This window comes from Delphinapterus leucas, chromosome 11 (genome assembly GCF_059928025.1).
Source record: "Delphinapterus leucas isolate spDelLeu-1000000601 "Yukka" chromosome 11, BTC_Dleu_Yukka2, whole genome shotgun sequence".
Classification (NCBI taxonomy): Eukaryota; Metazoa; Chordata; class Mammalia; order Artiodactyla; family Monodontidae; genus Delphinapterus; species Delphinapterus leucas.
This window is the reverse complement of record NC_143139.1, coordinates 7,902,500-7,917,774: the sequence shown is the minus strand read 5'-3', so window position 1 is coordinate 7,917,774 and position 15,275 is coordinate 7,902,500. Positions and strand designations below refer to the sequence as shown.

Below are 15,275 nucleotides of genomic sequence, written 5' to 3'. Positions count from 1 at the left end.
CCAGGGATCGAACCCAGTTTCCCTGCATTGGGAGCGCAGAGTCTGAACCGCTGCACCACCAGGGAAGTCCACTTTACCAAGTGTGCCCTTTTAGTCTAACTGTGGACCTACCATGTGACTTGTTCTTGGGAATGGGTGTTAGCATACGCAAGATAAGTAGAGGCTTAGAAAAGCCCTTGAACGTCTGCTTTTGCTCTTGCATGTCTGCTTTCGCTCTTGCATCGCTTCACTGCCATGGGAATATACCTGGGCTAGCTCAGTGGATTGTGAGACGTGTGGAGCGCCAGCCCACAGTCAGCTGACCCACAGACAAGGAAGTCCACCAAGATCGGTAGAGCTGCCCTTCTGTCTACCCAGCTACAGGAGCAATAAACACTTCCTGCTGTGTACACTAAAGCTCTGTAGCTGTCTGCTAGGCAGTAGTGCGTGGCAACTGATAACTGATACAAGTAACCTTCCCTATAAGTTATGCAAAACCTAGAATTCTCTTCTTTGTTATTTTAATGAGTAACAGAAAGAGGGAAAAGGGGAATAGGAGGAAGAAGATGACTCTGAACCACTTTTTCCTCCCTAATCTGATTTCAAATAAAGGATCAGATAGAGACGGAGTTAAGTTATAAAATGAATTAGCAGAAATAGCAATTTTTATCTGAAGGTCATTTAGTTGATTGGTATTAAAAATGGGATCTAAGAAAAACTTTTTGTCAGCTGAAGGGCAGGACCGGTGAATGGGGGAGATGGAATTCCCCAGGGGTGGTGGGTGGTGGTGTAGTGGGGGGAAAAGGAAAATTTTGACGTTTTCCTTCGGGGAGGCCTTCCTTCCTGGAAAGCTGGACCTCCCAGTGCTTACCTCCAGAGAAATGACTTTCCCGTCCCAACTAGCCGTGTCCAGCTCGAAGGCAGCAAGACCTTCGTCGTCAGTCGTTAGGGTCTGCTTCATGGTTCCTTTTTCGCCACGAATCATCAGAAACACTGTATGACGCTTGAGGGGGGAGTCATCATGGCCCCTAACTCTTATCTGAGGGGTGAAGGTCATTAGGGCATTAGAGTCAGGTTTAGTGTAAGTTTGAAACTGTAAGAATACATTTCAGGAAAGAGTCCAGAGAAAGGTAAATGTGATTCAGGGGTTGGAAAGTAGGATCTGTGAGGAATTGAAAAACACACAGAAGTAGCTTGGCCTGGAGCAGAAGTAGATTTGCCACATGGGTTATGAAGCGTCAGGGCCCTTCATTTGCATACAACCCTGCCAAGCCTCTGTACATTTTTTTTGCTTTCATTTTCCTACAGAGAGACCCCTTCCACTCCTAAATTGTAGAATCCTTAGGCTTTAAGAAAGTCTGGATCTACTCTTGGTCTAGAGAAAAGATGACTAAGGAATAAATGGGTCTAAATATGTACAACATTCTTGTGTTCAGCAGTTGTTTGGGAAGTGAAGAAAGCTGAGCTGGAGAGAGGGGTAGATTGCTAGGAATCAGCAAGAAAACACTACCAATGTTTAAATCTCTAAAAACAATGCTTCAGGAGCTATAAATGGCTCTCTGTCACAGGAAGCTTGATATTAACCTTGCCTAGATGCAGAAGCTCAGACTAGATGATCTCTCCAGATAACCTGCAGCTCTAAAATTCAAAGATTTAAACATGAGAACGTGAAGCCCTGGCATGAGGAAGGGCACTGAAGTCACATTAATATTCAAGGCACGTGTCATATGAGATTAAGGACACACAGTGCAAGGAGTTAAGCACATACTCTGAGGCAGGCTGCCTGGCTTTGATCATAGTTAACACTTACGAGCTTATGACCTTGGGAAAATCATTTAACCTCTCTGTGCCTCAGCTTCCTTATTTGTAAAGTGGGGCCAATAACAGTGCCTAACTCAGGATTGTTGTAAAGATTAAACAAGTGAATACACATAAAGTACTTCGAACAATGCTAAGTTAGCTATTATCATATGTGTACAGGAAGGAGGTGACAGTGGATGGTTAAGCATTTTTTTGTCTGTGCAGAGACAAGTTTTAACATACCTTTCCCCTGAAGGGGAAATTAGGGTAATAATAATAATTGGTGTCTTCAAAGGTCATTGAGCCCCTTTGTGAAGAAACGTAGATATTCTGAGTGGTATTGGCCTCCACACCTGCAGAGGGAAACCAGATGTATGATGATCTAAAAACCTGATATCCTCACCTTCATGTTTAACATAAAATCCCTGAAAGGATGGTGCCACTGGAAGTAGGAAGCTGAATATATTTCTGGCCAAAGATCCAAACCAACTCCTCCTCCCCAAACTTTTGGAGAAACAGGGAGTGGATGGCAGAGGGAATCTGGCATTTCCCTTTGACTGTGAACTAGGAACAGAGTCCCTTCCGAACAGCGATGAGGGTGGGTCTTGACTCCTCTGAGTAGGTCTGGCTCTGGGACAGCTCTTTTCCTTTCTCTTTTCTTAATGAACCAAGGAGCATCTCACTTACCTGTCCCTTCTTCCACCATAGTAGCCACGATACTGATGTCCTGTCTGTAAGAATGACTAGTGAAGTTGAAGGTAGACATGGCCACAGAAGCTGAGAGGCATCCTGCTTTGTCGGTCTAATGACACAATCAGAGAGAGAGAGAGGGAGAGAGAGGATGAATAACCTAACCTTTACTTCCATTCCATGATGTCCTGTAGAAGAAAATAAGTTCTCATCTCTATACTTTCATTTCTCCAATTTTAAGATAGAAACCCCAACCCATAACATGAAGTATATACCCACACATATATAATTATAAAGCAACTTGGAAGTTCCAAGATATGAGGAGAAAAGAACCCACTTCAGAACAGGAAAGTTTTATCTCCCAAGGGTTTAGGTTAATTTCTTGATTCCAAGGCAGATTCTAAAAGGCTTTATCTTTTGTGGGGATAAAAAAGACTGCCTTGTTCTTTGGAACTGGGATAATAACCATGTGAAATGCTTTCTACTTTGGGTTTTTGTTTGTTTGTTTGTTTTTAACCACTTTTCTATATTGGTGCTTACTTACTCTTTAGGACATAGGAACTAAGGTTCCTTTTCTACATCCCATTTACTCACCTTTCCAGAGATATTCTTGCATCTGTCAGATGGGAATTCCCCTTCTGGCCCTGGAGGCCAGTAGGTATATGCCTTTTGACACACTGATACATGCACTATCCCAGGCACGGGCTTTCCATAGGTGTACCTAACCCAGAAAAGCATGAGAGTCAGAGTTGGGCAATTCTACTTACGATCCAACCCTCCTCCTCCAAACACCACTTATCCTTCTCTCTCACATTCCCACCTCTGGAAGTACTCTGACAGTCCTAGCCTTCTCCAGCTCTCATTCACATCCCTGCTTTGCTCAAAGCCTTAGAGTATTGCCATTTCACAATAAATACCATCCAAAGGACAACAACAGTGTCTTTCTTTTTCCTTACTCCTATTTCCCCATGGGATTCAATATTGTGCTCTGTACAAAGGAGACACTAAATCAATAATGCTGGCTGAGAGAGCAGTGGAAAGTAAGGACAGAAGCACAATTAGAACATGTGTTCTTGCAGAACTCTTGACTCTGGACTACATAAAGCAGCCCAAGGTTTAGCTGCTACCTCCACAATCCCTCTTTCCATAACACTCCCTCACAACGTCTCTCAATATAGCTTTAATCCTCACTGGATCCAGAGCTTTATTCTTACCTACAGCAAATTTTCACCAAGAAAGAATCGTCTACCATTGATAACTGTTTGGGTTCCACCACTTCCAACTTAAACTTAGGCAGCACTGGAGAGAGATGGAAAACGAAGAGGAAGAAGGTTTTACCATACAGATAGTGGTCAAAAAGAGGTAGTTTAAAGTAGAGGGGTACAAAGCAGTGATAATTAATTAGCTAATTAAATTAACAGGGCATTATTAAGGTAAAATGCTCCTGAAGTTATCAGCCGGTTTAGCACTAAAAGGAATAAATAATCCCTCTGGGTTTTTTTTTTTTTTTTTTTTTTTAGGTAAGAAGTGGATTTATTTAGAGAGAAACACACTCCACAGATACAGTGTGGGCCATTTCAGAAGGCGAGAGGCCCAAGAATATGGGGCAGTTAGTTTTTATGGGCTGGGTAATTTAAAGGGCTAATAAGTGGGAGGATTATTCCAACTATTTTGGGGATGGGGCAGAGATTTCCAGTAATTGGGCCACTGTCCACTTTTTGATCTTTGATGGTCAGCCTGGGAACTGTCATGGCTCTGGTGGGTGTGCCACTTAGCTTATGCTAATGTGTTACAATGAGCATATAATGAGGCTCAAGGTCCACTGGAAGTCAAATCTTCCACCATCTTGGACCTAGTTCCTAATAGATTTTGACCTTTGCTGATTTTGACACAAGATTATGTCCAACACTTTGACCTACTAATTCTCCCACCTACCATATTCTTCCACACTGAAGGTGCCAAAGGTCTTGCCCTCTGCCACAGCCACACTGTAGGTGCCCAGCGTCGCCTCTGGTGCCAGTTGGAAGGACAGGTCTACAATGCCTTCCTTGGGCACCACGTTCAGCCACTGTGCAATCCTATTGTCGTTTGGATCCTGTGTCCATTAAAAAGAAATCCCATGACGTGCCTGCCTCTTTGATTCCCACCCTGCACTGCAGAAAGCAGGTAAAGAAGCAAAAAGAACCTAAAGAATCCCACCCATTGCTCGTGACCCCCATGGTCTGTGTCCAGGAAGAAAAGGGCCCTTGAGGATTCAAACAATCAGACTGAGTCCTTTAAAATGTTATCATGTTTCAGAAAGTGGGCTTTAGGATGCCCTTTACAAAGAGTGATTATTCTTGGTCCCTTAAGTGGGGCAATGCTGAGGGGACTGATTGTAAGATACCTGAATGATAGGTAATTTGACAGAAAAATGGAGGGGAAGCTGTAAGGAATTTCGCCTTCTTAATACTTCTCACAGGTATTCTTGTCATGTTCAATGGTTGAGTGTCTGTGATAACAGCCAACCCAAAGACTAAGAGTACAGAACAAACCCTCGTTGGATTGATACAGTGCAGAGAAGGTACAGGCATCAGAGTAGGAAGGTTCACCACTATAGAGGTTGGTGTCCTTATTTACAGAGGTTTAACACTGAGAGGGGCAGGGTGGGCAGAGGCAAGAGAACAGGCACAGCTTAGGCGGGATTGCAGATACTTTGTGCTGGTGCAGAGTCTCAGGCTCTGGGCCAAGATCCCAGAGTCGTTGCTGACTTCAAGCTTTAGCACCAACCACCTTCTCCACAACTGACAGAAAAGAAAAAGAAACTTCTACTTACTTGCAGTTCCACAACGGAGTACTGAAAAGGAAAACCAGATATTATGGGTTAAAGAAGAGCCATCAATAAGGATAGGCTTGCTGAAAGCAAAAAGTTCACGAAGGCCTCTCTCTTTCTCTGTTGCCCACTCCTTCCTTTCTAAATGTCTCTTTTGTGCCCTGGTAAGAGTAACAGTGGGGCAAAGGCTTACTGGCTGGCGGAGGAGAGAGAAGAGCTTTCCTAAAGGGATTGCCAGTCTCCAAAAAATTTGAAGAAATGGAACTTCAGACCCTCAGCACCCGTCAGTGCTCTGTGACTGAGCTCTTCCACAACATGCCCTAAGAGAAAATATTAGTATCTGGAGACTCCACCATGTTTAAACCTCTTCTTGGTAGCTGACGTTCTCCTGGCCTCCTCCTCCACTTTCTGAATGCCAGTGGGCAGGAACCTTTCAAGCATTGCAAAATAATTTCTTAAAAGAAAAAAAAAGTTTAAAAGAGCTCCATCAAAGGATCATGTACCATTTCCTCAAGCAAATGGATATTAAAACCACTAAGTTCAATTGGAGAATGAGTCTTTGTGCTAGTTGTCAAAGTGTCACCCCAAAATTACTCGCTAATTTCAAAAAAGGACACACCTTATCATTGGAGAAATTAGGCTGTCATCACCTTAACTAAGTAATCAAACTCACCATCACTAATAATGGGACAACCTGACATTATGTGCCTCCAGAGATGTATTTGAGGTTCACAGCATTACCTATTTTTCTTTCACCAAATATTTTTTACCGAAAGTTTAGCTTAAACCTAATTAAGGCTTCAGAGCTACTTCCAGAAGATAAAGGAACAAGTTATATTACACAGTAAGGAAATAATCAGGCAAATCAAGAATATCAAATATTCCATAAGACAACTAGGCTTCCTCAAAAGTCAATATCATATCCCAGAATGCGGACATTCTATAAGTCATCTAGCCTGATCTCTCTCTCACCCTCTCTCTCAAAAAAAAAAAAAAATCAATCTAATAAGAAAATAAGGGGGATTTGTTTAGATTAAGAGAAATTTTTGAAATGTAACAATCAAATGTAATGCATGAATTTGATCAGATCATAGTTTGGAAAAAAAAACTCAGTTATTTGGAAAAATTAGAACTGAACATTAAATGATATTAAATAATTATTGTTAATTTTCTAAGGTGTTATAATAATATGATGATTATTTAAGATACACTTTTAAAAGATGCAGGCATCTAAATAAATAAAGCAAATATTAACAGACATAAAGGGAGGAACTGACAGTAACACAATAATAGTAGGGGACTTTAACACCCCATGTACATCAATGGACAGGTCATCTGGAAAGAAACTCAGTAGGGAAACAGTGGCTTTAAATGACTTATTAGACCAAATGAACATATGTTCATATATATATGAACATATAGAGAGATATATTTATATATATAATATAATATAGAACATTCTATCCAAAAGCAGCCAAATGCACATTCTTTTCAAGTGTACATTGAACATTATAGCATGATAGACACATGATAGGCCACAGAAAGAATCTCAATATATTTAAGAAAACTGAAATCATATCAAGTATCTTTTTCAACCATGACACTATGAGACTAAAAATCAACTACAAGATAAAAACAGCAAAAAACATAAACCCATGGAGGCTAACCAACATGTTATTAGACAACCAATGGATCACTGAAAAAAAGCAAAAAATAAAATACTTGGAGACAACAAAAACACAATGATACAAAATCTATGGGATGCAGCAAAAGCAATTCTAAGAGGGAAGTTTATAGTAATACAAGCCTACCTCAGGAAATAAGAAAAATCTCAAAAAAACCCCACAACCTAACCTTATATCTAAAGGAACTAGAAAAGAAGAACAAACAGAACCCAAAGTTAGTGGAAGGAAATTATAAAGATCAGAGCAGAAATAAATGAAATAGAGGCAAAAAAAAAAAAGAAAAGATCAATGAAACTAAGAGCTGATTCCTCAAAAAAGATAAACAAATTGATAAGCCTTTAGCCAGACTCATCAAGAAAAAAAAGAGAGGGCCCAAATTAATAAAACCAAAAATGAAAAAGGAGAAGTGACAATCAACACCTCAGAAATACAAAGGTTTGTAAGAGATTACCATGAATAATCACCCCTCAATAAAATGGACAACCTAGAAGAAATGGACAAATTTCTAGAAATGTACAATCTCCCAAGACTAAACTGGAAGAAATAGAAAATATGAACAGACCAATTATCATTAATAAAATTGAATCAGTAATTTTTTAAAAACTCCCAACACACAGAAGTCCAGGACCAGATGGCTTCATAGATGACTTCTATCAAACATTTAGAGAAGAGTTCTCAAACTATTCCAAAAAATTGCAGAGGAAGGAATGCTTTACAACTTATTCTATGAGGTCAGCATCACCCTGATAGCAAAACCAGAAAAAGATATCACAAAAAAAGAAAATTAAAGGCCAATATCACTGATGAACATGGATGCAAAAATCTTCAATAAAATGTTAGCAAACCAGATCCAACAGTACATTAAAAGGATCATACAACATGATCAAGTGGAATTTATCCTAAGGATGCAAGGGTGGTTCAATACCCACAAATCAATCAATGTGAAACACCAAACAAATTGAAGAATAAAAATCATGTGACCATCTCAACAGATACATAAAAAGCTTTTGACAAGATTAAACATCCATTTATAATTAAAAAAAAAAAACTCTCAACAAAGTGGGTATAGAGGGAACATACCTCAACATAATAAAGGCCATATATGACAAGCCCACAGCTAACATCATACTCAACAGTGAAAAGCTGAAAGCACTTCCTGTAAGATCAGGAGCAAGACATTGATGCCCAAAGAAGTAAAACTGTCATTGTTTATAGACAGCCTGATACTATACATAGAAAATCCTAAAGATGCCACCAAAAAAATAACTAAAACTCACCAATAAATTTGGTGAGGTTACAGATACAAAATTAATATACAGAAATCTGTTTCATTTCTACACACTATCAGAAAGAGAAATTAAGAAAATGATCCCAATTACAATCACATCAAAAAGAATAAAATACCTAGGAGTAAATCTGAGGAAGTAAAAGACCAGTACTCAGAAAACTATAAGACACTGATGAAAGAAATTGAAGATGATACAAACAATGGAAAGATATAACATGTTCATGGATTGGAAGAATTAATATTGTTAAAATGACCATACTACCCAAGGCAATCTACAGACTCAATGCAATCCCTATCAAAATACCAATGGCATTTTTCACAGAACTAGAATAAATAATTCTAAACTTTGTATGGAAACACAATAGATGCCAAATAGCCAAAACAATCTTGAGAAAGAAGAACAAAGCTGCAGTCATCATGCTCCCTGATTTCAAACTATACTACAAACCTATAGTAATCAAAATGGTATGGTACTGGCACAAAACCAGATACATAGATCAATGGAATAGAATAGAGAGCCCAGAAATGAGCCCACACATATATGGGCAATTAATCTACAACAAAGGAGGTAAGAATATATAATGGGGAAAAGACATCCTCTTCAATAAATGGCGCTGGGAAAGCTGGACAGCTACATGCAAAAGAATCAAAGTGGTCTACTCTCTCATATCATACACAAAAATAAATTCAAAATGGATTAAAGACTTAAATGTTAAACCTGAAACCATAAAAATTTTAGAAGAAAACATAGGCAGTAAACTCTTTGACATTGGTCTTAGTAATTATTTTTTGGATATGTCTCCTCAGGTAAGGGAAGAAAAAGCAAAAAATGTTTAATGGCACTACATCAAACTAAAAAGCTTTTTCACAGTGAAAGAAACTATCAACAAAATGAAAAGGCTGCCTACTGAATGGGAGAAGATATTTACAAATGATATATCTGATAAAGGGATAATATCCAAAATATACAAAGATTTCATACAACTCAACATCAAAAAAAGCAACCCAATAAAAAAAAAAAGGGCAGGACTTCCCTGGTGGCGCAGTGGTTAAGAATCCACCTGCCAATGCAGGGGACACGGATTCAAGCCCTGGTCCAGGAAGATCCAACATGCCACAGAGCAACTAAGCCCATGTGCCACAACTACTGAGCCTGTGCTCTAGAGCCCACGAGCCACAACTACTGAGTCCACGCACTGCAACTACTGAAGCCTGCATGCCTAGAGCCCGTGCTCCACAACAAGAGAAGCCACCGCAATGAGAAGCCCATGCAGTGCAACGAAGAGTAGCCCATTCGCCACAACTAGAGAAAGCCCACGCAGCAATGAAGACCCAATGCAACAAAAAAATTTTAAAAAGAAGATGTAATATATATATATATATATATATATATATATATATATATATAATGGAATATTACTCAGCCATAAAAAAAATGAAATCTTGCCATTTGCAACAACATGGATGGACCTAGAGGGCATTATGCTAAGTGAAATAAGCCAGACAGAGAAAGACAAATACTGTATGATTTCACATATATGTGAAATCTAAAAAACAAAACAAATGAACAAGCATAACAAAACAGAAACAGAGTCATAGATACAGAGAACAAACTGGTGGTTGTCAGAGGGGTGTGGGGTGCAGAAAGGAAAGAAATAGTTGAGGGTGATTAAGAGGTGCAAATTTCCAGCTGCAAAATAAATGAGTCATGGGTATGAAATGTACAGTGTGGGGAGTATAGTCCAAATCTATGTAATATTTTTGTAGGGTGACAGATGACAACTGGACTTATGGAGATCAGTTTGAAATGTTTAGCAATATCAAATCATTATGTGATGTAACAGGTACTAACATAGTGTTGTAGGTCAATTATACTTAAAAAACAAACAAACTCATAGAAAAAGATCAGATTTGGGAATTCCCTGCGGTACATGATTAGGACTCGGCGCTTTCACTGCCGAAGTCCGAGGTTCAATCCTTGGTCAGGGAACTAAGATCCTGCAAGCCTTGCAGCCTGGCAAAGAAAAAGATCAGATTTTTTGCTACCAAGTCAGGGGATGGGGGGGATGGGGAATTGGATGAAGATGGTCAAAAGGTACAAACTCCCGGGCTTCCCTGGTGGCGCAGTGGTTGAGAGTCCGCCTGCCGATGCAGGGGACACGGGTTCGTGTCCCGGTCCAGGACTATCCCACATGCCGCGGAGCGGCTGGGCCTGTGAGCCATGGCCGCTGAGCCTGCGCGTCCGGAGCCTGTGCTCCGCAACGGGAGAGGCCACAACAGTGAGAGGCCCGCGTACCACAAAAAAAAAAAAAAAAAAAAAAGGTACAAACTTCCAGTTACAGGAAACATAAGTACTAGGGATATAACCTGATAAATATAATTCACACTGCTGCATGTTATATATAGAAGTTGCTAAGAGATTAAATCCTAAGAGTTCTCATCGCAAGGAAAATTTTTTTCTACTTCCTTAATTTTGTATCTATATGAGATGATAGATGTTCACTAACCTTATTGTGATACAGTACTGTATGTACTGTATCATACAGTACTGTATGCCAATTATATCTCAATAAAACTGGAAAGTAAAAAACAGTTATCTCAGGTAATAGCTCTCTTTCTGGCCCAATCCCACCCATACACACCCCCCGCCCCCATCTACATTCTTTTAGGCATTTAAGAAAGAAGTAAAAGTTTCTCCTGACTCTCTGGGACCTTGATTGCCTTCAGCTCAAAATAATCCACATGCCAAAGTGGCACATTTAGGGTGGCAGTTAAGGGGTGGGGAGAATATTCTGCCCTCCTTCCTTAAGGGAAGAATAGGACATGTACAAACCGGGCTCTTTACACAATAAGGAGGCAAGTATCACTGAGATTACTGTGGATTGCTATAAATTCTACAAAAAAACACAACAAACAAAAGAAACCAGTTCCTCAGAGAGCAAAGTACTTTTCTCACACAGGGAGTCAAGAAGCAGATTTGGACACCAGTCAGGCAGAAGCAGTCTCTGGAAGGAAACAAGTGTTCAACTAGGAAGATAGCATTTGCAGTGGAAGCTGCCTGAGGTTTCTGAATAAATGGGTGTAGTAACCAAGTTAGATAGAATCAGTTAGTATCATGTATGCTTCAGTTGCTTGAGGATAAAATCCCGAGCTTTGTAAACTCACAATTTTTGTCACTCTGTTACCGAGTAAAAAAACGTTTAGTTAATTTCAGTGTTTCATTTGGAGTTTCAAATTCAGTGTTTCAAATTTTCAGTATTTCAAGTTGGAACTTGGAGCAGGGGCTGACTAAAGAAATGGTGTGAGGAGGAAGGAGTAATTTGACAACAGAAATAGAGCATAGCTATGGAAATCAGAGCACCCCTCAGCAATTCGGCTCAATTTGAGCATAGGAAAGATAATGTAAGAGGGGTAGCTAATGAGATCAACCTCCAGGGGGCAGTAGAGTCTAAAATAACTGGCTGCGGCTACACTTTAACCCTTGCATACCCTCTTTTCAGCTCTGGAATCAACACTCTGTTTAAGAAGTAAGTACTTAATATTACACCCAACTGATAAAGAATACAGCTGATACGAAGAAGAAACTGAAAAGAATTCTAAATCGGGAAAGAAAGTAGTGGTTGGAGGAGGCTACCAATTAATAATAAGCTTATAGCTTCCCTGTGCACTGGGAAAGGAAACAGCAGTTCTGAAAACATGGAGATGGAAATATAAGTAATGCTTTCTCCAAAATTATCTTTTAAATTTTCATTTGAATACATGGGCTGTAACTGAAGGAAAAAGAAGACAGCCAGGAGTGTCTGAGAGGTCTTTCAAAAGCACTTAGAAATGACACAAGAAAAAAAAAATTGAGAGCAAACCTATCATAAGGCTAATGATTCTAGCGATCAGGTAGTTCAAGGAAAATTTAAGTATTCACCAAATGTTACCACATATTTACCTTTGGCAACAGAACTTTACCTTAAAAGAATTGTCCGCTCTATAAATTACCTTGCCTCATAGCAAAAAAAAAAAAAAAAAAAAAGATGGTGGGGGTGGATATTCTTATTTCTTCCTTCTGTTAAATACACTCCTGAATTATTTCTTAGTATTTGAACTGCAAAGCCACTAGGTGTCACTCCTGGAGGGAAAGTCTTGAAGTTTGCAAGAAACTGTTTTAAAAACAGCAGCAAATGAAACCATCTCTCAGGAATGTTAACCTAATTGATGTTCTCAGCTATCAAACATGGCAGCTAGATGCCTCTGCATGTTTTCAGGCAGACAAGGGCGGGGACGATTTGGATGTGTGCCCGGAGTCTAGAACTCCAGTTCCCACAAGCGTTCTGCACCTAGAGGGCCTCCCCACCCCGGAAAGAATCTCTTCTCTTCCCTCTTCTCTCTCAGTCAGCCCTACCCCTTTCCCTTTCCCTGTCCCTCTTCCCAACTAAATTCTCACCTGGTCATTTACTGGAACAAAGTTGCTGGTGAGGGTGACGATGCGAAAATGCACTAGAAGGAAACAGGCATCATTAGCAACGGGGATTTTTTTCCCCTCTCAGAATCTTTCTTTCTTCCACCCTTTCTGCTTCCTCACACATACTTCTTAGTCAGCAAAATCCCATCAGGTTTTACTTTTGTAATAAAACCTAGTCTGACAGAGAGCTCACACCCCAAACGGTTTTTCTTCCTGGCTCCTGACTTTGAAACCTCAGAATGGAATCCCCTTCTAAGGCAGAAGGAACAAATACGAATCACAGGGCTCCAGCCAAATGCCCTTGATGATGCTTTCTGATTTGTACACAAGCAGCTTGCTGTGAGAACCAAGCACCCAGTTACACCTGCCAAATTCCATTCCAAGAGAAATGTGTATTTTGTTTTATTTTATTTATTGACTTATTTGTGGTTTTGGCCGCACCACTCGGCTTGTGGAATCTTAGTTCCCTGACCAGGGATCAAACCCAGGCCCACAGCAGTGAAAGCACCGGGTCCTAATCACTGGACCACCGGGGGACTTCCCTGTATTTTGTTTTAGATACACACACACAGTAGCAACTCCACCAACTAGTCTTTTGTGTTTGTAGTACTGCATGTATTCAACACCCATAACCCTTCATCCCTCCAGACCTCCCTCTCTTCCTTGGTCCACCAGCCTGCCACCAAACCGCAAAGCCCCTCTACCGATGGGTGCAGCTGTTCCCAGGCTTTTGTCTCATCCCATCTGTGTGCCTCTTACCTTGCTGCCCTGGGTTATACACAGGTTTGTCAGTTTGTATAAAGATGCCATTCTGCTGCCTCTGAATTAGAACCCTTTTCTTCTCCTCAAAGTTGATTTTATTTCCAGTTCCTCTCACCCGAACCGTGGCTACTTCTTCTGTGCCACCAGAAGGAAGTGGTACCTGGCCAAGACAAGGGAGCTCTGGGAAGGAGTAGGAGACTGGGGGAACAGAATCAACCCGTCTCAACCCAAGAGGGAGAATCAAAGGAAAGAAATGAGTTAGATAGGGGTAGCAAGGGTAGAGCCATTAAAAAGTTGCCAGAGAATAATATCAGAAGTTTTGTCCAGGAATTGAAGTTTAGGAGAGATAGGTTTAAAGGCCATGGCAAGAGTAAAATTACAGAAAACATACTTAAAGAGAAATTATAGTGAATACCCAGGGAGGAGAATAGGAAAGTTGAGGACTACAGTTGGGCTAAGCCTGTACTTACTGAAAAGGACTTGCAATGCAAGAGCTTCGTCTTAGATCCAGAATGTGTTAGCAATGTGTGGGTCTTGCCCTTGGTCTCCAGACTGATAGTAAATTTTACATCATCGTACCCAGGGCTCAGATCCAAACAAACCTTCTGAGTAGAAGGGAACTTAAGAAGAGCTGGTAATGTCACCAGGTAGTTTCTGTTGAAGAAGCAAAAGGATTTCAGGGCAGTAATGATACATCTATTTAATACAAAATTAATCCCTCTCCTGAGCACTCAGCATATAGCAATGAATTAAACAGACCAAGCCCTTGTCTTTATGAGCCTTATTTTCTATAAGGGAGAAGCAGAAAAGTAACAAATAACTCAGTTTACAGCCTTAAACCTCCCACCAGTAGACCATCATTGAGAACCTGGACCTAGGGTACCACGGAGGAAATTAGTTCTCTTACAGAGAACAGGGTACTAGGAGGCTAGTATATTTTAATATCATTTTTTTTTAAGTTTCTTCCTGTCATCTTACCTTTTCTCTCTGGGTAAAGGAAAAGTGAAACCAAAGAAAGGAAAAGATGAGAAGGAAATTAAAATAAACCAGAGGTTATCTCCTGTTCCCCATAGTTATATTTGAGAAGGATAGACGAAGAAGCCGCCTGCCCTAAATCAACGCTGACACCAGCCACTTACAGGGGGTGTCTTTCTGCCATGGCTGGCAATAAGGCCAATATTCCTAAAAGGAGTTGAGCCCACATCTTTGCGGGTGGGACAGATTCCCCAGGACCAGGAACCAGAGGTCTGCTCACCCACTGTGGCATATATATGGAGCTATGGCTGATGCCGCAGCCAATCACCTTTGGGGCCTCAGGCAGAGGTGGTATACCAGGGTAGGGCTTCTATTCACTTCCTCACATTTATTTGTCCCTGAAACATTCACACTGGCTCAGCCAGTCTATGAAACCTGTTTGGGGAAAAAAAAAACATGCTGAGTATTCACAGCGGTAAAGTTCTAAGAACAAGTTTTAGATCCTTCCCTTTTTTCTGGCTTTATTCCAAATTCCCATCCCCATTGGATCTTTTTTTCTCTTTTTATTATTCTATTAAGACTTATCTGGGGGACTTCGCTGATGGTGCAGTGATTAGGAGTCCGCCTGCCAATGCGGGGGACACGGGTTCGAGCCCTGGTCTGGGAGGATCCCACATGCCGCGGAGCAACTGGGCCCGTGAGCCACAATTACTGAGCCTGCGCGTCTGGAGCCTGTGCTCCGCAACGAGAGGCCGCGACAGTGAGAGGCCCGCGCACCGCGATGAAGAGTGGCCCCCTCTCGCCGCAACTAGAGAAAGCCCTCGCACAGAA

The 15,275-nt window shown here is 40.8% G+C and overlaps 1 protein-coding gene across 2 annotated transcripts in view; it reads right to left on the bottom strand.

Moving 5' to 3' along the window:
- A2ML1 (alpha-2-macroglobulin like 1) overlaps positions 1 to 14,751 on the bottom strand; it is a 42,488-nt gene extending 27,737 nt beyond the window's left edge. Inside the window, exons 1-11 of one of the 2 annotated variants that reach the window (XM_022577091.3) lie at positions 14,609 to 14,751; positions 13,940 to 14,123; positions 13,467 to 13,629; positions 12,690 to 12,742; positions 5,285 to 5,305; positions 4,405 to 4,564; positions 3,684 to 3,768; positions 3,064 to 3,190; positions 2,467 to 2,581; positions 2,023 to 2,132; positions 851 to 1,018 (exon numbers count right to left, since the gene is read on the bottom strand). In XM_022577091.3, the coding sequence (XP_022432799.2) occupies positions 851 to 1,018; positions 2,023 to 2,132; positions 2,467 to 2,581; positions 3,064 to 3,190; positions 3,684 to 3,768; positions 4,405 to 4,564; positions 5,285 to 5,305; positions 12,690 to 12,742; positions 13,467 to 13,629; positions 13,940 to 14,123; positions 14,609 to 14,736 (1,314 nt within the window). In that variant the 5' untranslated portion in view covers positions 14,737 to 14,751. The remainder of the gene's footprint in view (positions 1 to 850; positions 1,019 to 2,022; positions 2,133 to 2,466; positions 2,582 to 3,063; positions 3,191 to 3,683; positions 3,769 to 4,404; positions 4,565 to 5,284; positions 5,306 to 12,689; positions 12,743 to 13,466; positions 13,630 to 13,939; positions 14,124 to 14,608) is intronic. The other variant, XM_089920251.1, reaches the window with a different exon arrangement.
- Between the last annotated feature and the right edge of the window lie 524 nt (positions 14,752 to 15,275).